The 25991-nt window shown below is 34.1% G+C and overlaps 5 protein-coding genes across 5 annotated transcripts; all 5 read left to right on the plus strand.

Annotated features, from left to right (window-relative positions):
• The first annotated feature begins 545 nt into the window (after positions 1–545).
• On the plus strand, positions 546–7018 carry LOC117919143 (importin subunit alpha-like). The gene is made up of 11 exons (XM_034836240.1): positions 546–884; positions 1497–1593; positions 1693–1784; positions 1886–2017; positions 2159–2344; positions 2441–2604; positions 2715–2793; positions 4692–4820; positions 5075–5202; positions 5294–5668; positions 6418–7018. The coding sequence occupies exons 1-10, from the start codon at positions 675–677 to the stop codon at positions 5664–5666; spliced, it is 1590 nt and encodes a 529-aa protein (XP_034692131.1). The 5' UTR covers positions 546–674; the 3' UTR covers positions 5667–5668; positions 6418–7018.
• Positions 7019–10683: 3665 nt separating this feature from the next.
• LOC117917880 lies at positions 10684–13365 on the plus strand. Its single transcript, XM_034834333.1, has 3 exons — positions 10684–11429; positions 11501–11875; positions 12741–13365. The coding sequence occupies exons 1-3, from the start codon at positions 11024–11026 to the stop codon at positions 13097–13099; spliced, it is 1140 nt and encodes a 379-aa protein (XP_034690224.1). The 5' UTR covers positions 10684–11023; the 3' UTR covers positions 13100–13365.
• A 5887-nt stretch (positions 13366–19252) lies between these two features.
• LOC117917668 (GATA transcription factor 15-like) lies at positions 19253–20513 on the plus strand. The gene is made up of 3 exons (XM_034834017.1): positions 19253–19697; positions 19776–19898; positions 19999–20513. The coding sequence occupies exons 1-3, from the start codon at positions 19674–19676 to the stop codon at positions 20269–20271; spliced, it is 420 nt and encodes a 139-aa protein (XP_034689908.1). The 5' UTR covers positions 19253–19673; the 3' UTR covers positions 20272–20513.
• Positions 20514–20671: 158 nt separating this feature from the next.
• On the plus strand, positions 20672–22219 carry LOC117917667. Its single transcript, XM_034834016.1, has 2 exons — positions 20672–21449; positions 21545–22219. Exons 1-2 carry the CDS (start codon positions 21270–21272, stop codon positions 22061–22063), a joined length of 699 nt encoding a protein of 232 aa, XP_034689907.1. The 5' UTR covers positions 20672–21269; the 3' UTR covers positions 22064–22219.
• A 1692-nt stretch (positions 22220–23911) lies between these two features.
• LOC117918862 (histone H1-like) lies at positions 23912–24914 on the plus strand. The gene is made up of 2 exons (XM_034835811.1): positions 23912–24094; positions 24217–24914. The coding sequence occupies exons 1-2, from the start codon at positions 24032–24034 to the stop codon at positions 24712–24714; spliced, it is 561 nt and encodes a 186-aa protein (XP_034691702.1). The 5' UTR covers positions 23912–24031; the 3' UTR covers positions 24715–24914.
• Positions 24915–25991: the final 1077 nt, after the last annotated feature.

Genomic DNA, 25991 nt, shown 5'->3' on the forward strand with positions numbered 1-25991 from the left:
TTTTATCTTCATCAATTTAAAAATATTTTAAAATATATACACTTTTATAATTATTTTATTTGATCATATTAAATAAAATTATCAAAAATTTAATTGGATAAAAGTATCTTACAAATAAATATATTATAAATTTTTTATTTATATAATATGATATACAAATCATTTTAGAAAAATTATTCAATAATAAAATTGAATAAATATTTTGTTAGTTGATATCAACAATAAAATAAGAAATTTTAAAAATTAAAAATACAATTAAAACTAAAATAATTAAAAATAAATAAATACAATTAAAACCAAATAAACTTTAAAAAAAAAAAAAAAAGTCACTCCTATTTCATTGCAAGTGAAAATTTGGACGAATTTGGACCTTTATAGAAGGCCCATAAACCCGGTCCAAGGCTTAGCCAATAAGTAATTCCCTCACGTCTAAATTCAAAATCAGTGGCATTTTCCGAAAATAAATTCTGAACCAAGCCTCTTTCCACACCTAGTGGTTGTTGAATCCGAAACCGCTATAAATCATTCTCTCTCCCATGCGGGTCCTATCTTACAAAATCCAAATCCCCCTCTCTTCCGCTCTCATTCCTCTCAGAAACCCTTCTCCACTCGCCTCCATTGATCACCGATCATCGATCTCCGGCGCTATCGGTGATTTTTCTTGATCGGCAGCCATGTCTCTGAGGCCTAGCGCCAGAACCGAGGTTCGGCGGAACCGGTACAAGGTCGCCGTCGATGCAGAGGAAGGCCGTAGGAGGAGAGAAGACAACTTAGTCGAGATCCGAAAGAATAAGAGAGAAGAGAGCTTGCAGAAGAAGAGGCGCGAGGGCCTTCAAGCGCAGCAGTTCACCACTCCCGTCAGTGCTTCAACCTTCGAGAGGAAGGTAACGTACACGATAATTAGGGTTCTGATCCGATTGATTAAATTGATATTGTTGATCATTGGATTTGTAGTGTACTATTCTCTAAATCTAATGTGTACTCTGGTTGCGGTGGAAGCGTCGGGGAAACGAGAGATTGAAAATTTTGAACTGTAATTTTTTATTTTTGAGGAGAACAGAGGCTCTACAGCTTTAGCGAAATAGTTCTAAACTCGAATTTACAAATTTTGAATCTCTCGTGTTTGGCACCAGAGAGAAGTGATTCCTTTATTATAATGACTTAATTCGAATCCAAAACAGCGCCAAATCCATATTTTTATTTTCTTTTTGTTCTGTTTGGTTGCTGTGGCTTGTGAGGACATTGGAATTGAATAGCAAGTGACTGTTTGATTTTTCATTATTTGGGACCATGAAGAACCCAGAAAACAAATCCACTGACCTAATATAACTATTTGCAACTAAAAGAACATAAAGATTTAGAATTTTGTTTATTTTTCTTAGGTTTCTTGATGAATTGGGATAGGCTTCTGTTGAGAATAAATTGTATGGATTTGAGTTGCCCATCAGGTCTGGTACTCATTTTGTTGTATTTTATGTGTGTTAATCCGGTTGCAGTTAGAAAGTCTTCCCGCGATGGTTGCAGGTGTTTGGTCAGAGGATAGCAACTTACAGCTCGAGGCAACCACTTATTTCCGAAAACTGCTTTCAATAGGTTGGATTTGTCTTTCAAGAAGTTATAATTCTCCTTTTAACTTTGGTTATCTTTGAGCGATTGGTAGCTTTGCTTTCTCACTCTAATTTTGTTCATCAGAACGCAGTCCTCCAATCAATGAAGTTATACAATCTGGTGTTGTTCCTCGCTTGGTTGAGTTCCTTGGCAGGGATGACTTCCCACAGCTTCAGGTTTGAACTAGGCTGTTTATTCCTGTTTTTAGATCCATTTAAATGAAGCATTTATATGCTCCTCTTTTGTTTTGTTATTTACTGATTTGAATTTTATTTAGTTTGAGGCTGCTTGGGCTCTCACAAACATTGCTTCTGGAACATCAGAAAACACCAAGGTTGTAATAGACCATGGAGCAGTTCCGATTTTTGTGAAGCTTCTTGGTTCCCAAAATGATGATGTCCGTGAACAGGTATATATTAAAACAGATCACAGGTTCATCCCCGCATGTTTTCTTGATGTGTTTGCATTGCAGCTCAGTCAGTTGTCAAATAGTTTATTGCCTATAAGAGATGAGGAACTTGAGCTTTTTAGTTTTGCCTTTTTTCTGTAGGCTGTATGGGCATTAGGAAATGTTGCTGGTGACTCACCCAAATGTCGAGATCTTGTCCTTGGCCATGGGGCCTTGATGCCTTTGATGGCTCAATTCAATGAGCATGCAAAACTTTCTATGTTGAGAAATGCAACATGGACATTGTCAAATTTCTGCAGGGGCAAGCCACAGCCTCAATTTGAGCAGGTTAAACTCTTAAGATGCTCTATTGGGTTTGAATGCTAGTTTTTTTAAACTGACTGATCTTGCTAAGTTTCTGATGTATTCAACTTTATTGAGTAGACAAAGCCTGCCCTCCCAGCTCTTGAACGTCTTATACATTCAAATGATGAAGAAGTCCTTACTGACGCATGTTGGGCACTATCATATCTTTCTGATGGTACCAATGATAAAATTCAAGCTGTTATTGAAGCCGGTGTTTGTCCCCGACTTGTTGAACTGTTACTGTGAGTATTATAATTCTTGTGGATAAGTTTATTTCCCCCCTTTAGTTGTGCAGATATTTCTTCATCAGCTGTCTGTGAGATCTGAATTTTATATTATTATGATTTTGTAGTCACCCATCTCCCTCAGTCCTCATTCCTGCCCTTCGCACAGTTGGAAATATTGTTACTGGGGATGATATCCAAACTCAGGTACTATACACTTTCATTGTTCTACAAATTTATTTCCTTTTCAATTTTATTCTTGGGATTTTCTTATTTTTGGGTGGTAGTTGAACCACAATCTGGTGGTGTGAACAACGGCCTTGATTCATTGGTTCATCAATTTAATACATGAAAATCTTCATGGCAATGATGCTAGAAGTGCCTTCTAAAACCACTACTAAATGGACTCTAAGAAAGCTATTAGTTGAAATGATTTTTATTTGGATTTGCCAAATTTAATGGTCTGTGACTGACATATGAATTTAGTACCCTTTCATACTATGCTAGTATTTAATCACCTTCTTTTCCCTATTTATATTTTCTGTGTGCTTATGAAGGGGAACAAAAAAATACTATTCTAGGACTTAAATGGGCTTGGGTCCCCAGCACATCATTCTTGTCATTTGTTGTCACCATTCTGGAGTTTATCCTAAGTTCTTTATTCTTGCTTATGCTTTATAATTCCTCCTTGGGCTATGAAAATTGTGCAGAATAGGATGTATTATATTTAACCGACATATTCTGCTGTTGTATTTAATTGCCTAGAATACAATGCTCTTACTCATAAGGAATTTGGGGCAATAGTCCAGCAAAAACTTATCTTTTAAAAAGTGTGAATACTGAACAAAGTATTTCTTTATAGGAAGAGGAAATATAACACCCATATCATTTGCATTCAGAAAATAAAATACAAGAATAACAACTAAAATAGACAAAGCCTCAAGATAATCACTTGATGGAAAAAAGAACCAAGAATGGCAACAATTTTCTTTTAATGCAGAATGAAAGACAAATGAGCATGTTAACTTCTGAAATTCAAAAAGGCACTCATTCACTATACTTTAGGGCTGCAACTTGAGCGGGGTGGTTGGACTGATAACTAAGCCGAGCCTAACCCCACCCAAATTAAAGAAAAATTAGCCCAACCTCAAACCAACCCGACATCTAACTCAAGACACTTAGTTCAAGCTCAACCCAACCTCATTTCTTTAAGCTCAAGTTGGTTGGATTAGACTTAGGTTGGTTAGGTTGCATAATTCAAAATCCATCTATAATGTTTTTTTTTTAAAACTTTTTTATATATATATTTATATGAAAATTTAAATAGTAAATAGGACAAAATTTCAAAATAGCAATAAAAATGTTAATATAAACTTATATATCTTTCTAAAAATGTATATATAAAATATAGTATGTTTTGATATTTTTTCTTAAAAATCTAAGAGAAAAATGTATATTATTATATAGGATAATACACATTATAAATATTGTAAAAACATTAAAACGGGTTTGGGTTAGGCTCAAGTTGTTTGAACCTTGGCTTAAGCCCAACTTAAATTGAGATAGGGTGGAAAAAACATAACCTAAGTCCAACCCGAGTATTGAAAATGATTGTCTAAGCCATTCCAAACATCAGGATGGGTTTGGGCTACCCTCCCAGGTTGTTACCCCTACTATACTCAAAATAAACTACCCAGTGGCGTCTCACTTCTCTGGATGTCCCAGTTTCTTGTCTGGGTTTGTATTGGATACCTTGTAACTCTTCTTTGAAATATATTTAAGTCTCTTCTACTGCTTTCATATTTAAATTACAAGCAAAGAGCTCCTTTATTTTAGTTATAATGTTTGCCTATCCAAAAAAAGAAAAAGAAAAGCAAAGAACTGCACATTTCTTTTTCCTCTCCCCCCACCCTCTCTTTCTGACACACTTATGTATAGAAATACACCATGCATATATGTTTGTCTCTGCATATGTAAAACCTTAGAAGAATATGTTGACAATGTTGGACATTGCTACTGAAACGGCATTTTTTTTTACGTTTCTACATGCCCTAGTTGTGCATCCTGAACAGAAGTTTGATGCTTCCAATCTTTCCTCTTTTCAGTGTATTATAAACTATGGAGCTCTTCCTTGCCTTTTGAACCTGTTGTCACATAATTACAAGAAAAGCATCAAGAAGGAGGCTTGCTGGACCATCTCAAACATCACAGCTGGAAATAAAGATCAGATACAGGTGAGCAGTAGATTCATCTGTGGCAAACAAACTGTGCTTCATTATTTTAAGGATATAAGGCTTCTTGATTCTTATTTGCCGCCCTTATTTTGCTGATTGTTATATCTATTGATGCTCAACATCTGAGCTTTTTGGATGAAGATTTTAATTTTTTTTGTTATTATTATTATTATTTTTTTGACTTTTAAAGTTTTATTCTTTTATGCATCTGTTGAGAGGAATGATACTAGTGGAATGTGTTTTGAAATATGCAGTCTGTAATTGAGGCTGGCATCATTCCTCCCCTTATCCATCTGCTTCAAAATGCTGAATTTGAGATCAAGAAAGAGGCTGCTTGGGCCATTTCGAATGCTACTTCTGGTGGAACCCATGATCAAATAAAGTATATATATTTTTCAATGTCTAATCTTTTTAGTGATGCTTTTTCTTTACCTCTTAAATTTAAGGTTTGATTCTTCATCCATGTCATGCAGGCTCTTGGTGAGCCAGGGTTGTATTAAGCCATTATGTGATCTTCTTATTTGTCCCGACCCAAGAATTGTCACTGTCTGCTTGGAAGGCCTTGAGAACATTCTGAAAGTTGGGGAAGCTGATAAGAGCTTGGGACACACTGATGTGAACCTGTTTGCTCAAGCGATTGATGACGCTGATGGGTTGGAAAAGATTGAAAATCTTCAGAGCCATGACAACACTGAGATATATGAGAAGGCAGTGAAGATTCTTGAGACATACTGGTTGGAGGAGGATGAGGAGCCATTGCCTCCAGGTGATGCTTCCCAATCTGAATTCCATTTTGGTGGCAATGACCATCCTCCTGTTCCTCCTGGTGGATTCAACTTTGGTTGAAGGTATGCACTCATACTACTTCATTTGTTGGTGAGAGGTACAATTGTCGAGCAACATGTATTCTGGCTGACCCTGGTCAGCATCTTTAGTAAATGCCTGGTGACAATGGGTCAATTTGGAATTAGGGTTCCCTTATTGGAGTGGATGGTGATCTACTCGGTTGTCACCTATTCATCATTTTGAAACTATTGTCAGGTTTGGGCGAGTTTTAGTTTTTTAGAGTTGTATTTAGGTGATGTTTGTTTTTTTGGCTTTTTGCTGAAAACCTATTAGTTTTAGAATTTAGGTTGTTTGCTTTTTACTTTTTCATGACTTATTATAAACTTTTTACTAAATAGAAAAAGCCAAAAAATGTGGCTTTTTCTAAATAGAAAAAATAATACAATGGTTTTTTCTACTTTTTAATACTTAATAGAAATAAAATACTATAAAAACAAACAACCTAATATTTAATACTATTAAGTATTAAGGTTCTATTTAGAATTAAGTAAAAAAACAAACACCACCTTAGTCTATTGTATTTGTGATTACTTGTATCTATTCCTTTTGACAATCATGTTGAAGAGCATACATGCCATGCAAGTAAGAATGCAACAAGGGTTAGGCTTAAGGCCAGTTATAGTTGGGTTAGAGTTGTGTCTAATCAAGTCAGTCCTGCTGCACGAGATCAACCATCTGTTTTGTTATGGCAGTAAATAGTGATAGTAGTGGATTGGTAACATTGCTCATGACCTGCTTTTGAAAATTGCAGGACATTCAGATGGCAGTGGAATGAAGCTCAAAGTCCAGGTTTTGGGGTGGTGAATTAATTTTTGAGGTCATGGAGGGGCATCTCATTGTCGTCTTTGGTTCTTTGGGTTCTGGTCGGTGCAAGATTGAGGTGGTGTGGGTGGAGAGATGCTGGAGTCTGTTTGCTCTCTTGCAGTAGTTGAATAAAAGTCGGGCTGTGCTATATCATGAGTGGGTTACATGGTAGATGATGAGGACTGTTTGGGGATCTTTGCCATTGCAAATGAATCTAGTCTCTTTTCCTTCTTCCTTTTGTTGCTTATTCTTTCTACCGTGGTATAGCGGATACAACTTCTTATGGTTATTTCTGTTTCAATCCATGGTTTATAGACAGAGCGCAATAAGGGGGAAAAAAAGATATAACATTTGGTCATTATGGTTCTTTTTTTTTTTCTTTCTTTTTATCCCTTCCCTTCCTTTTTTTATAGTTGGGGGAGGAAGTAAATACATGTTCTGTGTTGGTTTTCTGGGTGGGCGAAGCATTATTATTGCTGCATTAAAGATTTTGTTACCTTCTGATGGAATTGATATGTTTTTATGCACAGAGATATATGTTTGTTTTATTCTCTTTTCTAAAATGGATATATATTTGTTTTGTTATCTTTTCTAATCTTTTATATCGATTTGAATCTCTTTTCTAATCTCTGGGGTAATAACACCGAGCAGGCTGCATACGCAGAGTTCGATCTTTATATTGAAGACTCCACATAGCGCCAAGTTGAAAGCATGCTTTGTATCGGCACGCTTTGTGTGTAATGAAAGCTTCTAAAAGTTTATTTATTTTAAATTTTTCATCCTTTGAAAAAAGGGAAAAGTTTCAAGTAGCCACTTGAAAAAGATTCCTTAAGAGTTATAATTAGTTTTCTAATTTTTGTTTTGTTTTTTTTAATTTATTAAAATATCTAAATACAGGTGATGGTTGATAAAATATGATTGTAAGTTAAATTATGTTTAAATTTTATTTACAGGTGTAAAAGTTGTTTGATAAAATTTCCCTAATTTTTCTTTTAATTAGTAAATTAATATATTATTTTTATCAATATTGAGGAATGAGATTATAAAGAAAAAACAAATGATAATTAACATTTAGAAAAGTTATTTATTTTAATTTTGAATTATAACATTAAGTTATTTTAATAACATATATATTAATTTATTAAATTAATTAATCAAATATATTTTATAAAATAATTAAAAATCAAAGCCCAAGCACGGAAGCATCCGATGGATTTTCATTTGCCATCGGTGTCAACTGCATCTTTCCATGGAGTGACATATTGTGAAACGGCAATATTGTGGAAAGGCATCAGTGAGCAGGAGCAACTCTAAAGCAGAAGCAGCAACGATGTTTCTCCTGCTTCCTTCAAAGGGAAGTTTTTTTCTTATTTTGTTTTGGGGTTTTTTTTTTTCATTATTATTATTATTATTATGGGAGAATTATTTTTATTTATGTATATCAAAAGACACAAGTTCCATAGATTGGCATCCAGTGTTTTGGATATCTTTCTTAAAAGAAATTATGAGCTTCTATGAAACTGATTTTAAAATCAGTTTTCTTTTCTTTCTTCTTAAAAACAAAAAAGTATTTTCGGATTAATATGTTTGATACTTCTTCTATAGAAAACAGTTTTTTTTAAATAGGATTTTTTTTGGAACATTGTTTTAATTAATTTTTTTCTCTCTTATTTTTATGAGTTATTTTAAACAATAAAACATCATAAATAAAATTAATTTTTTAAAAATATTTGAAAATATAAAAAACATGTTAACATCATTTTTTAAGTTCTTAAATAAAAAAAATATCATAAATTAAAAAGAGTTCATACTTAGGAATTTTCTCCTTTATCCGATAACTTATGAGTCAAAAACTCTCACACCGAGGTCAGGGATCGACTCTAATTTAAACTCAAAGAGGCCCTCACGGCTGCATGATTAAAAGGAGTTCATACTTATACAGTGTCAGAAAATTTCCCTCCTATCCGACGTAGGATGTCACAAGTAAACTTAATAACAATTATGTAATTATTGAGTTTTAGGCCAAAATAGTAAAAAAAGAAAGTTTAATTATTGAGTTTTGCGCCAAAATAGTAAAAAAAGAAAGTTCAATTCTAGGATTACGACAAATTCATGTTTAAGGTAGTCATTTTGTTATCATGGAGAAGTCACTTCATTTTAATTTAATATATATATATATTGAAACTGCATTTTACAAATGCTAAAAAGCCGTTTTAGCCAAATATAGTTTCATTTTTGAACTTTTTACACATTTAGCTTCACACTTTTATATTATTTTTTATTGTTTTATTTATTCATATAACTTTATTATTTTAAAATTATCAATTTATTGATAAATAAAATAATAAATTATTATTATTATTATTGTTAAAAATTTATCTACTTTTTAAGTTTAAATATATGGATGGATAAATGTTTTAAAATAATAATAAATTATTATCTTAAAATAACGAAGTTATGTAAATAAATAAGATAAGATAAAAAAAAATATATAAAACAATGAATCTACAAATGTAAAAGTTCAAAAATGAAACATACAACAAATGTGATTTCAATTCAAAAAAATCTGAAATTATATTTTGATAAATCCAATTTCAATTTAAAAATAAATAAATAAATAAAATGAAATCGCTCTTGTAATAACTCGAAATGACCACTTTAAACATTAGCTCATTAAATATAGGTGATGGTTTTTTTTTTTTTTTTTTTAATTTTTAAAATTTATTAAAATATCTAAATAAAGGTGATGGTTGATAAAATATGATTATAAGTTAAATTATGTTTAAATTTTATTTTCAGGTGTAAAAGTTATTTGATAAAATTTGCCTAATTTTTCTTTTAATTAGCAAATCAATATATTATTTTTATCAATATTGAGGGATGAGATTATAAAGAAAAAACAAATGATAATTAAGATTTAGAAAAGTTATTTATTTTAATTTTGAATTATAATATTAAGTTATTTTAATAACATATATATTAATTTATTAAATTAATTAATCAAATATATTTTATAAAATAATTAAAAATCAAAGCCCAAGCATGGAAGCATCAGTGGGATTTCCATTTGGCTTCGGTGTCAACTGCATCATTCCATTTGCCATCCGTGTCAACTTCATCTTTCCATTTGCCATCGGTGGTGTTTCTCCTGCTTCCTTCAAAGGGAAGTTTTTTTCTTATTTTGTTTTGGTTTTTTTTTTTTTTCTAATTATTTTTATATTTTGTTTATTTTTTATTTATGTATGTCAAAAAGTCGTTTCTTCACAGGAGTTCCATAGATTCGCATCGGGTGTTTCGTATTTGTCAAATATAATTAGTTTCATATTTTTATATATTTTTAATGATTTTATTTTTTATTTTCTTATTTATTCATATAATTTTATTATTTTAAAATTATTAATTTATTAATAAATAAAATGGTAATTTTTTTTATTATTATTATTAAAAATTTATCTACTTTTAAGTTTAAATATATAGATAGATAAATTTTTAAAAAAATAATAAATTATTGTCTTAAAATAATGAATTTATATGAATAAATAAAATAAAATAAAAAATAAAATCACAAAAATAATATAAATTAATAATTTTATTTATTAATTTCTTTTAACCTCCTCAGAAAAGACAGAGCTGCATGGCAAATTTCAATTAGATTACTCAAAAGTCATAACGAGACACAGCTGAAAGAAAAAGAAGCTGATCGTTTTGCTCTGTCCATTGACTCAATTTTCCCTTCCGTCCATCCTTCAATCAACATCCTGTTGGTGCCATGGAGTGACACCTGTAAAAGCAGTGTGGGCATTAAGGAAGTCTTCGTCTCCAAGCCTCTGTATTTCCACCCGCTGACAAGTTTAGAGGGGAAAAAGAAAAAGATGAGAGCGTACTGTTCTTGCCCATGGCCCCATGCTGTCTACCAGGGAGGAAAGTTCCTGGATCTTTCTTTTTCTCCTATGCTTTTTCATTTTCTTATAATTATTATTATTTTTTTAAAATACCCTTTTATAATATCCCTAATCTATTAGTTAGTAATGTTTTGTGAGTAGCATTTGAAGAAAAAAAGTTTTTAAAAAAAATCTAAAATGTTTATCTGAATTATCAAGAAAATTTGGAGGGAAAAGTGAAAACGTAGATAGAAAGAAACCATAATGAAAATACAAGAAGAGAATTTATTTTCTTTCACTTTCCCTCAATTTCTTTCCTATGTACTGGTCTCTACCTTTCTAACTGCAGAAGGTCTCTTAGCACCAGTGGAGGATTTTACAATCATGATAAGCTTTCACACCATGGCAGCATGCAGTTACCAGAATGTGAATACCTCCAACTAGTTATTTGGTATTAAAAAAAGTTTATTTTTTCTCTCTCTCTCTTTTTAAAGGGTATTTCCACAAAAATAAAAGGGAGGAGAAAGTACAGGAGCATAGGAAAGTGCTAGCAGGCTTCTTCTCCAAGAGCACGGCAAGTTTATCGCCGGTGTTTCCAACCCTTTTATTTCCATCGCCTACCGTTCCCTTGAGGACATAATTCTATGCAACAGTGCGAACAAGTAAGAAGGGATGAAAAGCCAGTTCTCTTCCACCTATGAGGATGACTATGAGTCGTTGATGCTGGTATACTGTTGGTGGAGATCAGCCGTGACGTTTGGTGAAGCTGCAAAGTTCAAGGTTGAGCTCCCCAACGTCTCAACCCTCACACCCACACTCAAATTACTTAGGGAGTTGGAGAGGTTGGCCTTAATGGCCAGGGAAGGGCTCAGTGAGCTTAGACAGAAGCTTGTTTCGTATCGCTCTGGTGATTTCTGGGTGCCCACTGGTGGGATGAAGAGGGAAGATATGGATATTCCGCCTGTTATCACAATTCTCTTGGTGGGTTTCTCTGGTTCCGGCAAGAGCTCGCTTGTCAACCTTATGTACAGTGTTTTAGGCCGCTCTGGACTCATCCCCTTTGCAACAACTTCATCTGGTAAGTCAATTGGTTATGGTATACATTATGATGATTTCAAAATCTAAGTGGGGTTTGTTTTTTATTTGCAGAGAACTCTGCCAAATGCACCACAAAGTTCATGGAAGAGCACAATGTTTTGAGGTCAATGCAAAGTGGGTTCTGCGTGTATGATTCAAGGGGTTTGGATTATGATTTGATGGGCGAGTCTATTGAAGAAGTGTCTGAGTGGATGACTAACGGAGTCCACCATAACCAGCTCTGCTTGAGAACAGGGGACAATCTGATGTCTGAAGAAGAATTATCAGAGGTTCCGGGATCGTCTTCAAAGTTCACGCCGAGGAAAGTGAACTGTGCCATGGTTGTTGTCAACATTGCAGAGATCTTTAAGTCTTTGAAAAAGGGTGATTGGAAGCCATTAGAGGCCACAAGAGAGCTGTTCCGCTGTCCAGCCTTGAAGAAGTGCAGTAAGTTTGTCCTCGTTATCTCTATTTCTTAGGAGATTCCATCAAACACATATTCGTGCTAGTTTGTTTCCACTTGAATTTGGTACATTTAAACGTTAGATCATTATCACCGAGGAGCAGATGGTTCCAAGGGCTGCTGGATGCCGTTCATTTCAAATCACTGTAGGCCCCAAAAGGCCTTGTGATCATGGGACCGTGGGATTGTTTTCTTTCTTGTCCCACTTGACCATCCATCAACTCTTGGTGCTTGTACTACACCCTATAACATTACGGATCACATGCCACACAGTCATGATTCCGTTCTTCTTGTACATTTTCTAAATTATATGCTTGGGGACATGCCCATGAGTAAGGAGAATTCGAAGTCAGTAAGGGGAGTTTTAGGTTTGCCAAACGGGCTGTTAGGATCAAGGACTTGGCCATCTCTTCTGAAAATTAGCTTTGACCCATCCACAAAAGGCACCATCTTGGGGCCTTCACTCGGCTTGTAACGGGGTAACCATCTCCAGCCTTACACACTCATCCACCGCCGTAGCTTTCCACAGGTAGGAGGACGGGGACCCTACTTCTCATGACTCTCACTTACCTATCTGAGATCTGATTGTAATGCTTAAAGCTTAATTAACCTTAATAATAAAGATTTAACGTTTAGAAACAACAAGCTTCATCGAAGATTTTTCGGTTGAATCAAATCCTCTTTATTGTACTGAAATTTTCAGTAGTTTTGGGCCATAATTAACATTGAACCAAGTAAAAATTCTACTGCTTTGCCCTTTGCATGAAGCCCATTGTACCCAATATGCAGTCTGATTCTGAACCAAACTATATCTTAAAACCCAATTCACATTATCAACTGTGGGTGCAGATGAGAATCCTATCTTGATCATGACACACGGGGACCTGTTATCCACGGAGGAGAGGATCAAAATCAGGCTCACACTCTGTGAATTTCTTGGGATATCAGAGACCACTGGAGTGTACGACATTGTGTGCCTCACAGAGTATGGATTTCTAGCCGATGAATCTGATCCTGTCACATCCTACGCATTGTCTGAAGCTGTTTACAGGGCATTGCTCATCTCAGACAGAGGCCACATTCCAAAGAGAAGCATCCTGGACTGGACACTCCTCGCATTGGCATTGCTCATGTGCTATCTGGCTGCTTTCTTCGAATTTCTGGCTGAGTTTTTCTCCAAGCTTGGCCAGAAAAAGAAAAAACTCTAAAATCTCTTCAACCTCGAGCTTGAGGAAGCATTTCGGCTACATATATATATATATATATATAGTCTCTGTATTGGTAGTAAACTAATGTATTCTTTTCCTCAAGTGTTTAAAAATGATTAATGAGCCAAATAATGTAGCCGTTGGGCTGTAATCTGAGATGTGTATCCTCATTTGAACGAAGATGGGGAATCTTATCCTGTAACTATATATGTATATTAGTTGTAAACGTGCTTATGTTAATGAAAATTTGATCAATTTAATGTAAATTAAATTAGTTTCATAGTGCAATCTGCAATGAGATGAGCTCCTTAAGAGTCCAAAATTTTGAAAAATGTTCCTGTTGGTCCACAACCTTTCCAGACCTGATGACCATTCAAGGCACTAGACTGCCTCAAGTGCAACCTTCTCTTTTGATATGTGCCTTTGTTTTTCTGCCGTGGATCAAAACTTGTCTTTTCCCTTCTTCTTCTTCCCCTTTTATAGGGCTTCCAAGCCATCACCTGGCTAGTTGAGTACATCAACTTTCTCCTAAGGAAGTGGTGTGTCAAGAGGGTGAACGTCAAAGGTTGTGTGGCATCCACGGTTGGGTGGACGGAACCCGTGTCAAGTGGTGAGTGGTTGACCCCTTGGGTACTTGCTACCAACAAGATAGGTTAGAGCTTTGCTTCGAGACCTGCTCTTGATATCAATCTTGTCACAACCCCTTGTTCCTCATACCAATCTTGTCACCGCTCCTCATTCCTTGTACCAATCTTGTTACAACCCTTGGTGTCTATGAGCATGAGTCAGGGTACAAGTCGGTGCGTTACTCCTAGGGACCATATACGTTTAGCTCTCCCGGATCGACTAGTGGGTGGTCCCGGGAGATCCAGGCTTTGATTTTCTGGGCATCCTACCTCGGTGGGTGACCCATAGTGGCTGTCTTTTGGGGTGAGCTCTATTATATTGGGAAGATTTGATCAGGGGTGAGGTAGTGTCATCCTCTTTTAGTTAGCGGTTTACCAACCTCTGGAGAGATCTATCCGGATTGTGTGATTTTGGTTATCCTTTGGCAAAGGCTTTGGTTCTAGGGGGTACCAGCCACTTGAACGGGTGGGCGGACCCATGGGTTGGACACCGATTAAGTTTGGTACCTCCAATTCCTTTTATTGTCTCTATCAAATTTTGCTTTATTTTTTGTAAAAGATGTTTTTGAAAATTTTACTTTTGAGGTTCCATTGTGTAAATGATTTTTTTATAATTAGTCAAATTGATGATTGAATTGTCATCAAATCAATGACGTGGCAAATGGTAAATATATATAAGTAATTATAAAAAATTAAGAATATATTTTGTTTAAAATTTTAATAATATTTCCTCTTATCAAATTAAATTATTATAAGGAAAAATATAAATATATTAATGTTTTTAATTTTATTTAGATGTTAAAAAATTATATATCTTATTATTTATAATTTTAAATATTATTGCATTATTTAATTTATATTATTTTCATACTATCTTATAAAGATAAATGTACATTTAAAAATTTATGTTTATTTAAGAATTTAAATTAATGAAACTAAAATATGCTTTTATTAAATATTTGTGTGCATCAATTTATATAATTTCATAAATCACTCACTAGCCGTCATCTCTTTTAACTTTTCTACACCCCATCTACAGTGACAACTTACACAAACTTGATTTCCTTGAATCACAGAAGAGTTAGAGTTGACCACAAGCTTAATGCAAAAGATAGCCATTCGGCCTATCGGAGATGTCGATTTTGGACAAAATCAATGTGCAGCAGCCCCTTTGCATCTGGTTTGATCCGGTAACACGATTTGATTGCTGGTTCAGAGAGTTCAATTCTAGTTTGACATGTGATCGGACTGCAAATGGAAATCTGATTAGGCCATAAGTGATTGGGTCTATTGGAGATGTCCATTTTGAGCAAAATTAATATGTACCCATTTGGCCCATTGGTTCACACATAACCGTTCTGTTTTATCCGATTGATGGTTTGACAGTTGATTTTAATGGTTCAATTCCCATTTTACATGTGAGAAGGTTAAAAGTATAAACTAGGGGTTTGTTAGGTTGGCGTTTTTTTAAAACTATTTTGAAAAATAATTTTTAAGATCAGTTTTATATGTTTTTTAGAAGAAAAAAAATGTTTTTAAGAACTGAATTCTAGAAAACAATTTTGTTATAAAAAAAATATTTGGTTGAATTAATAAAAAAAAAATTAGAATAAGTAAAACAAAAAACGTGTTTGAAAGTTGTTTTTTTTAATTAATAAAGTATTCTATTTTGAAATTTTTATATCAATTATAATTTTTTTAAATAAATGATAACTTTGTAATAATGTGTAAGAACATTAATTTAAATAATTTAAAGAAAAAAAATGGTTTGCGGGTGGGGGTATGATGGTTGGGTGGAGTTCATATTCATGGAAACATAAAAAGTAACTAGAAAAACACAAAAAAAAAATAATAGTAAAGAAAAAACATGGAAAACAATATATTATTTGAATAATAATAAAATAATGAAAACATCTTTTTATTATTATCAAAAAAATGGTTTTTGAGAACATAGAAAATACAAAAAACAAAAACATACCCCCTTTTCCCAAACATATTTTTAGTGTTTTTTATTTTTAAAAACGGAAAACAGATTTTGAAAACAACAACCAAATATGCTTTAAAACTTTTTAGGGGCAAAATAACCTTTTTATAGAAAAATAAATATATAAGGTTTAACCTTTGTAAAACTTATGTAATACCTTTTTATAAAAAAAATAAATATATAAGGTTTAATCTTTGTAAAACTTATGTATAAATTTGTAGGAGTGGCGTCATATTTTTTTTTTTTTCAAAATTTAATTTAAAACCTTAATTATCAACTAAGGTTTTATTTTTTAAATGATTTTTAATTGTCAATTAAGGTTTTATTTTTTAATTAAAATGAGAAAGATGATGGAAAAAGGGAAATAAACTAAAAGAATTAAAAAAAAAAAATAGGATTGTCTAAAGTGGAAAGACATAAACTAGTTTGCATATAAGCTTCTCTAGCAGCCCAAACCAAAGTTTATTATATGAACTGAAAACTATTTTAACCCAAAATTTGGAAACTAGATTGAAAAGAGTGTTCGATATCTTATTACCATATGTTATATTTGAAATTTTCTACTTCTAACACATTTTTTTTGGGTGTTTTGTGTGAGTTTGTTTACTTCATCAGATCACCCATGTTATGATATAAATTGGAGGTCTATGAGTTTTTTTTTTTTTTTTTTTTTTTTTTTTGTGGGAAGTTGAAGGTCGTCGGTTAAGTCAATTGTGGATGTGTTGAGGGCCTTTTGTGTTCTATTACTCCCATGTTACCTCTTGTCCGATCTCACTCGACTTCTCTCTTTCACAAGGCATTGACTTATTTGGATTGTGTCATTTGTTTGGTTGTCAAGAAAATAAATGAAAGCGGGTAGTGTTCACTTAGACACACTACCCGCTTTCCTTAATTTCTAGAACAAAATCAGTGTTGTGTAGGTGGACAATTTAAAATTTAATGGTCCCACCTCTACACCCTCCACCTAGAAAATTTAAAATTTATCCAAAAAAATTCCTACAATTTAATGGCAATAATGTCTTCGTCAAGCCACATGTTTGGACAACATCATAGCCCATGGCAAATATTTCAAAGTATGAGCTGGTATTACGCATTAGATGATAAGTTCACAAAGCATAAGTCAATATCACACATTAGAGAATGAGTTTACATATTCAATGACCTCTTGTGATGATTGTAGTAATACTATGGTCATAACGCTCGAAGCATGAAGCTCACATTTGTAAAATAACATATTAGTCAAAGAACTAACATTATTAGAAATATCGAACTAACAAAAGGATCGATGAAATTAAGTTAGGCAAAACCTTGTATTTAATTATTATTCTTTATAAATATGTTTTTTTAATCGTTCTAGGCTTATAGATTTTATCTTTTCAAGATTTTTCACTCCATCTCTTGATATCATTATTTTATTTTCTCTGTCTCTTCTTTGATTAATTTTCTTATGATTATTTTGGATTAAGAAAGTTACATGGTTTTAATTAGTAGATTAGAGGGGAATTCAAATTGAAATTTGTTTAATTAATCCTTCAAATAGTTGAAATAATTTTCAGCTTGGGTTAGGAAGTAAAGGACACTTGAGTTTGTGACTCGTGCAGTTGAAAGTTGATGTAAAATTTAGAGGACAATTCTTTAGCCCAAATCAAATGTTAGGACCGTTAGGTACAACATAGCATTTTCCAATCTTCTGAGACTAGAAGAACATAAAGAAGAGAAAATGGTTATGGTCCATGGACATAAGGTCATGTTACCGAGGGAGTTGCAGCCTTCTGCAAATGCATTCTCCTGTTCCCATCCATGCTCTTACTTCACAGTTCACACAGACACGGCCTAAGAGTCTATGCATAAAAGAGGGTAAAAGTCATGGCTCAGATATCAATGGTCTTTTTTTAAGTGGTAAGTGTAAAAAACAAATGAATGGCACATAACTTATCTCGCATATTGGGGTGGGAGGAAAAAGAGTTGATTGAAAGAAGAGTAAACCATCATTTTTCTATTGTTTTTTCATCATGTCCCAATTATTTTGTTCATGAGTTTTGTGACAAGGTTATTGTTTTTAACAAAATTACAATTTTTTTTTAATTTATTTTTATTGTGATTTTTTAAACTTTATCAAAAAAAATATACTTATGTAGATTATTTAATATTACTTTTAACTTTTCAAAATCGGTTTCAAATAAGCTCTTAAGAAATATTGATAAAAAAAATCTTTAAAATAGTAAAATTTATTAGAAAATTTATTTTTTAATATAAATTTAAAAAAATAAAAAGAAACGTTTTAAAAATAATTAAAATTTTATGGGCTTTTAAGTCAAACATAATATTCACCCGATATTTTTTTTTTTGACCTAAAAATATATAAAATAATAAATATTATTTTGAAAAATAGATTCTTATTTTTTATATATTTTCAAATCAACCCCATGGAAACACACCATTCCCAAAACTTATAAACTAATCCAAAACCCAAACTCACTTCCAAAATATGTGGCTGAAAGGATTCCCTTCTGGGATTTGTAGGTTGATCAGAGGGTGTGAGGTTTCTGTCTCAAGAGGGAGAAAGAAAGGCAAAAATAGAAAAAACAAGAAAAGGGCGTCTGTGTCTGCACAACTGCCAGAATATATGGGCCGGATTTTGTCTCTTTATACATCATTTTGGAAATTCTTTTGGCTAAATGGATGTTAAAATAGTGGAAAAAACAGCTTTCCATGATTCTAGCCTTTTCTAGCATGTGTCTTAAGGCAAAAAAGCCTATTGGGTAATTGTCTAATAAGTGCCTCTTTTTATAACTGAGTTGGCATGTCTGTTTGAAAATTGAAATTCTCCCATTAGCACTCATTTGACTCTTGAAAAGTCCACCCAAGTTTTATGGGATTTGCCCCAAGGGCTCTTTCAATTTGAGTTCCAAAATTTGTCAAACTTATTTTTAAAAATATAATATAAATCTATATTTATTTGTAAAAATGGCGTTATTCTTACATATAAGTTTTAAATTTTAAAAACAAAAAACAACAAATATATCAAAATTAACACATATTCAAATTTTGATAAATTTATGTTAATCTTTTTTATTTTTATGTGATAACTTATATTAAATAGGAAACAAAGTCACGGGAACTATATAAATGCATATTGTGATAAATGGTAACCTTGATGTGAGGTTTTGTTAGCTCATGTGAGGGATGCGTGCTTGTTTATTTGATTTCGTAATTTTATGAAATACAACGAAAATATCATATATGTATTAAGGTATTTATGATATTTTATATCGGATATAAAAAAAATTTATCATATAAATACGTTTTAAAAATATGGAAGCTTTTTAGACTTAGAATGGGTAATATTCACCGGAGTGGATTCAGGTTGTTACATTTTAAGATTTCATTTAATTAATGAATATTGTATTTATTGTTGATATAAAATCATTACTTGGTTGATATCCAAACACGTCCACCACCACGGTCATGGTGAAATGGTTGGTTGTAGTAGAGAATATTTTGAATATCAGGGGCGTTGTGGTCATTCTAGAATTACCAAAGCTAGGGTTTCGGGTCCTGCTGACTAGATTTGCATGCTTTTGTCCTTATATTTAGATACTCTGCCCCTTTTGCCCTTGTTCTCCTCTGCTTTCTTCCTCCATTTGCCCAAGCCGTGATCCTATCCTCCCTTGATCGCTGTTTTCATTTCCTTTTCCGTAATAAATCTCGATCTCTACTCCATTTCCTTGTAACAAACACTTCTCTTTTGTCTCTGCTACCTGTCGGATTTCTACATTTGTGTTTAGTCTATGCCCTTATTTTTTTCTTTGAGTGAAATCTGGAAGCTCTTTACTCTTTTGAATTTAAATAGTTTTGATTCCATCTCAGAAACTTGTGATTTTAACTGGCTAAGCTCATGATCAAGCTCAGGAAGGTTGATCGTCTTTTGGGTTTCTTCACTTTCTAGAGATAAGTAGTTTTGATGATGATGGATCCCCAAGAACAAGTGAGTGATATCTTGCTCTACAAATGGGTTTTTGTTTTTTACTTCTCTTTATATGTCTGATTCTATCTTTCCAAACAGGTTTCGGGGTCTGAGAAAATGAATACAGATTCTCAACCAAACAAGGCTGAGCAGAAGAGAAGCTGTGCGGATTGCCACACCACAAGAACACCTCTATGGAGAGGCGGACCAGCTGGGCCAAGGGTGAATGATTGATTAAACACTTCCATTTTCTCTTCAATTTAGGCTCTTCTCTTCATTTGGGTTACTGGGTCTGTGCTGATTTTGATTTTCGTCTTTTCAGTCGCTATGTAATGCTTGTGGGATCCGATACAGAAAACAGAGGAGCGCCCTTCTGGGGTTGGCCACAGGAAGAGGAGAAAAGAATAAGAAAAAGATTAACAGAAGCAGTGGCAATAGTGAGCTTGTTTCAGTGAAGCTCAGATTGATGGCTTTGGGAAGAGATATGGTGTTGCAGAGAAGATTGGGATCTGGAAAACAGAGGAGGAAGTTGGGAGAAGAAGAAGAAGCTGCAATACTGTTGATGGCTCTCTCATCTGGTTCTGTATACGCCTAGCTAGAACCTAGAACAAATGGATAAAAAAAAAAATGGAGAAAAATGGAAGTGAAAACTGAACCCTAACCAACATACCTACCATTGTCTTCTGGTTCTGAGCCAAGTGTTTGACCCATGTTTTACATTCCATAGTTTTGACTTTTGGGCTAGTTTTTTGGGAAGGATTGAAAGAAAAAGCAGAGGAAAAATGATCACGGATTAGTAGTAATGGGAAGAATTGAATGCAATGATGTTGATTCTCATTTTGTGTTAGCGTACTATTTTATCCTTCAAATTCTCTATTAATTTCAGTGTTTTGGTCAAATGCACAAGCCTGGTTCATTGATTGGCCTGCAAAAATGTCATTAATTAGAAACTAATGACATTTTTCTTATTAACTACTCATCTCCACTTTCATGCATATATCATCAAAGCATTCCCTTCCTAGATATTTCATTTAGGGTATGTTTGCTTTCATTTTATGTTCTTTTTAAATTTTTATTTTGAGAAATAAATTTCAAATTTATGTTTTTAGAAATGAGTAATCCTTTTAACTCCGAAGTATAGCTTAGGTTGAACATTTCTTTTAAAAGGAAAATTAAGAATAAAGAAACACTGAATAATTTTCACCCAAAAAATAGTGGCATTTTCTATTTCAAACAGAAGAAAAAGGTTGTATTCTCACTTATTATCAAAGTGACAGAAGGTTCGAGGTGATCCTACAGGGTGTCGCTGCATGGTTCCACATGCTTCCTCAAGAGCCAGAAGGTGACGTGGCTTCCTCAAAGTTTCTAGCTGATTCTCAAGCGTTCAGGACAAAGCGATGAAGGCGTGAAAGAACCAGAAGGTGCCACCCAAAGTACAGCGTGGCAGTGTGACAGGCTGACACGTCAATTACTTTCAGCACCTGTCTTGCCGCAAGCTCTTTATACACTCCCTCACTCTCTTCACAATCTGTTGAAGTCTCTCTACAATCCCCATTTTGATTAGTTCTGTCAAATCGAGGAAATTAATAGAAGATGCAATCAAGATTAGCAGCTAAAGCAACGACGTCCTATTGGGTCTTCTCCTTGGCCCGAAATCGAGCTATGCCGCGCGGACCCGCCTCTGCCACAAACAGTGGTCGCACAGCTGACCCAGAAACATACACTGCAGACCCAGGTATCAGGGAGGACCTCGTTCACCCTAAAGACAACGATGTAAGAATCTTCTTCTTCTTCTCCCTCTCCCTCTCTCCGGTCATTTCTATGTTTTCTGGGTCATTTGAGACTGAAATTACAGCATATACTTGTAGAAGATGGACGACTCTCAGCAACGAACAGAGGATGTGAAACCCAGTAAAGAAACAGTGCCATTTGTGCCTCCAAAGCCTCCATATGCCGCCTCCCCAAGGCTAGAAACCACTGGAGTGAACCGTCCGTTGGACCCCATTACCCAGCAAAAACGCAGCATAAGTACAGATGCGATCTGCGCTGGAGTAGACGGAACACCATTGCCAAACAACGAAGAGGGTGAGCAGAGACGACGAGAGGTGGAAGAAGAAGATTACAGGGCTTATTACAGCCACCACAAAGCGTCACCGCTGTCAGAGATTGAGGTGGTTGACACCAGGAAGCCAATTACGAGAGCCACCGATGGAACGTACGGGGACCACGAAGGCGATAAGGTAGTGATCGGTTGGTTGCCGGAGCAGCTTGATACGGCGGAGGAGGCGCTGCAGAGAGCTAATGAGATATGGAAACAGTCGGCCATGAGAGGTGATCCTGATTCTCCTCAATCCAGAGTTCTGAGAGCTCTGCGTGGTGACTACTGAGTAAATTGAAAATGGAAATGGTGCTCGCAATGAATGAGTAAATCTAAGATGAAAATGTTTTTTTTTTTTTTTTTTTAATTTTTGGTAATTATCTGTCTTGGTTTAAACTTTAAAGTAAATATGTACAAATAATATGTGTTTGATATAATATTTTTTAAAAATATATAAGAATAATGTGGCCACGATGACTTGGAACAACAAATTTTCTAGGCAAAAACCCAATGTCCACCTTCTTAAGGTTCTGGATGGTCTCTCTTTCTGATTCTGTTGACTGTTGACTTTCTTTCTCAGTTTTATTTTTGACAAATGTATTTTAAAATAGATGTCAAAGTAACTTTTGAAAACCATTCTTTAAAATCAATTTTCAAAAGTAACCTTGAAAATTATATTATTAAAAGAATTTTAAAACTTTTTCAAATTATTACCGAAAATATTTTATAAAAAATTATTAAAAATATGTCAAATTTGTTAGCTTATGAGTCCTTTCCATTTTGTTCCCTTGATTCTTGTGGCTGTGAGCAGTTGCAAAAACATAAACGCAGACACATCTGATCTAATATCGACAGAAGACGAAATATTATTAACATGGAATGGAAGAATGGAACAACAATAATAAAGAGGAAAGTTAACAATCTTTATTTTCCCCACATCTAGCTTAAGATATATAAACAACATATTAGCATAAAATTACGCATGAAGTTGACAAACTGCTTCAGTCACCATTGCCGCTGCCAGATCCGCATCGAAGCTGCAGATGTTTTTTTTTCCTTTTTCTTTTTCATTTGAACCAGCTGGTTTATATATGATTATCTTTTTGGTTGTTTTAGAAGAGGTAGAAGAAACTGAGGGAAAGAAAAATGGAAGAAACAATGGGGTGGTTTTTGAAATGAGCGGGGTTGGAAAGGGAAGAAGGCGGAGGAGGGATGTAATAGTAAAATGGAAAGTAAGGGAGAATTGGGTCTGGAGGGGAGAGATTTGGTGGGTACCATCCACCGCCACCTCCTCCGCCTCCGCTGCCGCTACCACCAATGGGAGGGAGTGGCGGAGGGAACTGCAGGCTGTCAGGTGGTGGCGGGCAATCGGAGACGGGGGAAGAAGGTGGTGGTGGTGGAGCAGGAGGAGGAGGGCAGAGAATTGTGGGAGGAGGAGGCGGTGGCGATGGAGGCAGCGGCGGGGGAATGGCTGACAAGGGTTGCTGCACTCAGAGCACATTGTGCATGAGATTTGGCCCTTGGACATTGTTGATATTGTTGTAGTAGCCACTGAGAATATGATTGAAGAAATGAAGACGAACAAGAAAGGGAAGAAAAGGGTGAATAATGGCTGTGGCGTCGCCATTTCAATGGCTGACACTGGGAGATAGTATTTACTGAGATGAGAAGAAGGGCAGTCTAGTAGAAGAAATGGGGATTGAGAGGGAGAGAGTGTACTGGAGATAAAGAGAGAGAGGAGGAAGAAGACAAGAGTGGAAGTAAGATGAGAGGAGAAGAACGCAAGTGTGTTGATGGCCTCTCCGTTCATACATGTGAATTATCCTCTATGGCACCATTATCAAAACAAACCAACAAATTCCACACCCTTCTATTCCCCAAGATTAAAATCACCCACATCAATTTTTTTAAGAGTAGTAACTTCCCAAGTATTGTTGGTTTTGGACACACCCCTACAAATACCATTCCACAGTATATATAATTTGAGATATATACACGTGGGGGGCGGACCCTTCTATTCCGATTCTTGATCTTATCCAGCGGATTTTTAGTCAATGACCAGGCCATGGGATTGGACCGCTTGCAGTCCACGCTGTCATTTGTCTATCAATAAAACACCTCCACTTCATGCCTTTCAAAACATACCGCCAAAGCAATTTGAAATCAAATTTTCAATTTTCAAAATTACTTCATAACAACACTTAAAACTTTAAAACACCACAGCGTTCATCGTTCTCACCCGAAATTGTCTGAAGAAATGGCTCCTGCGAAGAGCAAGGCCTCGGATCTGTCTTCCACGCCTCACCCACCTTACTTCCAAGTCATCTCATCTTTCCTTCATTTCCGTTTTTGTTTTTTCGCTTGCGTTTCTTTTCATTTTTGTGCTTTTGAATTGCTGTCTGGAATGGATCTGTCTCATTTTTTTCATTTTAATTTTAACAGATGATTTGTGAAGCGATATCGTCATTGAAGGAACGAACGGGCTCGAGCCAGCAAGCGATTTCGAAGTTTATCGAGGAGAAATACAGCGGGACTCTTCCTCCAAATTTCAACAAACTACTTTCAGTGCAGTTGAAAAGGTTTGTGAAATCAGAAAAACTGGTCAAAGTGAAGAACTCCTTCAAAACTGCTGCCACAGAGAAGGCGAAATCATTGAAGAAGAAGACGGATGCAGTGGAAAACAACGAGAAGAATGCAGCGAAGAAGATAACGAGTAACGCAGTGAAAACGAAGCCGCTAGATGGGGTGAAGACCCCTGATATTTTGAAGAAGAAGAAGAAGGCAGAGAAAGGCGCAAAGGGATCGGCGACGGTGACGAAGAAGATGAAGCGTCTGAGTCAGGTTAAGACCCCGGAAGCAATGAAGAAGGCTCCGACTCCTGTGAAGAGGAAGACTTCCAAATCCGCAATTTCTTCAAGACCTCCACTCAGAAAAAGGTAGAACAGTATCTATCTATATATAACAAAAGAAGTTTTTCTTTGAGAAAATGACTCAAGTGTAGAAGCCTTGTAGGGAAAACCATCTCAGAGCGTGTGATGGGAAAATGCTGCTTTTATTTTACCTTTTGCCCTAAAAAATTTGGTTGTAGTCTTGTAGATGAAGATCATGAATGGTATCATGGGTTGTCTTTGGGTTTTCTCTTTTTGTGTGTTCATCAAGGCTTCATCACATGCAATGAGAAATTAATAAGGAATTGCACTTTCTAGGGTTGTTCTTTGGTACCCGCTCTTCATTTCGGGGTACCTATCCACATTTGACCCAAGATGACAAGTGTAAAGTATATATCATTAAAAAATTTATAAAAACTTATCAGATAATTTGTTGGTGAGAAATAATCGTATGCATTTCATATATATATATATATATAAATATTATAATTTTTTTTATAATTTATTATTAAATAACAAATATAATTTGTTATTTAATGCATTATCTAACTCTATCTAAAAAAGAAAAATCTTACCAATTACTTTTATACTCTCATTATATATATATATATATATATATATATATATATATATATATATATATATAAAATGATAGTAATTTAATATGAAAATTAAATAATTTCAACTACCAAATTACAAAATATGTAAAATATATTTTGATGAATCAAATTTCAAGATCAAGTTTAAAACTTTTTGAGAGAGAAAATTTAAAATTTGTATTATATGAAGAAGATGAAGGATTTCAAGTGATTACAAGTGTCAAAGGTAATATTTTATATTTTTTTATCCAAATATAATTGTTGTAGAAAGAAATATGATGTTAAATAACGATTTTAGAATTTTTTATGAGTTTATTATAAAAATTTTGTTATCAAATTGTTATTAATATTTTTATATAATTTTTCTTTTTTTGTTCATAGATTAAATTTGAAGATGAAGTTTTATATGTTTTGCAGGATATCAAGTGATTACAAGTGTTAAAAGGTAACATTTGATTTTTTTTTTTTTTTTCCATTTACATATAACTATTATAAGTAGAAATGTCATGTTAAATGACATTTAAATATGTAATGATTTATAACATCTAGATTTTTTAATTTTTTTTCTGACTTATTATTAATCAAATTGAGAGCATTTAGTCATTTGTTATGAAATTGTCATCAATATTTTGTAAGAGAGTGTACAAACTTTCTAAGAGATTGTACGAACTTTCTAAAAGATGGTACGAACATTATAAAAAATGGTATGAACTTTCTAAGACGGTGTATG

This window comes from Vitis riparia, chromosome 7 (assembly GCF_004353265.1).
Source record: "Vitis riparia cultivar Riparia Gloire de Montpellier isolate 1030 chromosome 7, EGFV_Vit.rip_1.0, whole genome shotgun sequence".
NCBI lineage: Eukaryota > Viridiplantae > Streptophyta > Magnoliopsida > Vitales > Vitaceae > Vitis > Vitis riparia.

What these genes read in the sequence shown, in the direction of transcription:
- LOC117919143 (XM_034836240.1), top strand. Translation starts at nt 675, where the DNA reads ATGTCTCTGAGGCCTAGCGCCAGAACCGAGGTTCGGCGGAACCGGTAC. An exon ending in CCGAAAACTGCTTTCAATAG is followed by an intron (nt 1,594 to 1,692) that starts GTTGGATTTGTC and finishes TTTGTTCATCAG; the next exon opens with AACGCAGTCCTCCAATCAAT. An exon ending in ATGATGATGTCCGTGAACAG is followed by an intron (nt 2,018 to 2,158) that starts GTATATATTAAA and finishes TTTTTTCTGTAG; the next exon opens with GCTGTATGGGCATTAGGAAA.
- LOC117917880 (XM_034834333.1), top strand. Translation starts at nt 11,024, where the DNA reads ATGAAAAGCCAGTTCTCTTCCACCTATGAGGATGACTATGAGTCGTTG. An exon ending in CTTTGCAACAACTTCATCTG is followed by an intron (nt 11,430 to 11,500) that starts GTAAGTCAATTG and finishes TTTTATTTGCAG; the next exon opens with AGAACTCTGCCAAATGCACC. An exon ending in TCCAGCCTTGAAGAAGTGCA is followed by an intron (nt 11,876 to 12,740) that starts GTAAGTTTGTCC and finishes CTGTGGGTGCAG; the next exon opens with ATGAGAATCCTATCTTGATC.
- LOC117917668 (XM_034834017.1), top strand. Translation starts at nt 19,674, where the DNA reads ATGATGATGGATCCCCAAGAACAA. An exon ending in TGATGGATCCCCAAGAACAA is followed by an intron (nt 19,698 to 19,775) that starts GTGAGTGATATC and finishes CTTTCCAAACAG; the next exon opens with GTTTCGGGGTCTGAGAAAAT. An exon ending in GCGGACCAGCTGGGCCAAGG is followed by an intron (nt 19,899 to 19,998) that starts GTGAATGATTGA and finishes TCGTCTTTTCAG; the next exon opens with TCGCTATGTAATGCTTGTGG.
- LOC117917667 (XM_034834016.1), top strand. Translation starts at nt 21,270, where the DNA reads ATGCAATCAAGATTAGCAGCTAAAGCAACGACGTCCTATTGGGTCTTC. An exon ending in TTCACCCTAAAGACAACGAT is followed by an intron (nt 21,450 to 21,544) that starts GTAAGAATCTTC and finishes ATATACTTGTAG; the next exon opens with AAGATGGACGACTCTCAGCA.
- LOC117918862 (XM_034835811.1), top strand. Translation starts at nt 24,032, where the DNA reads ATGGCTCCTGCGAAGAGCAAGGCCTCGGATCTGTCTTCCACGCCTCAC. An exon ending in CTCACCCACCTTACTTCCAA is followed by an intron (nt 24,095 to 24,216) that starts GTCATCTCATCT and finishes TAATTTTAACAG; the next exon opens with ATGATTTGTGAAGCGATATC.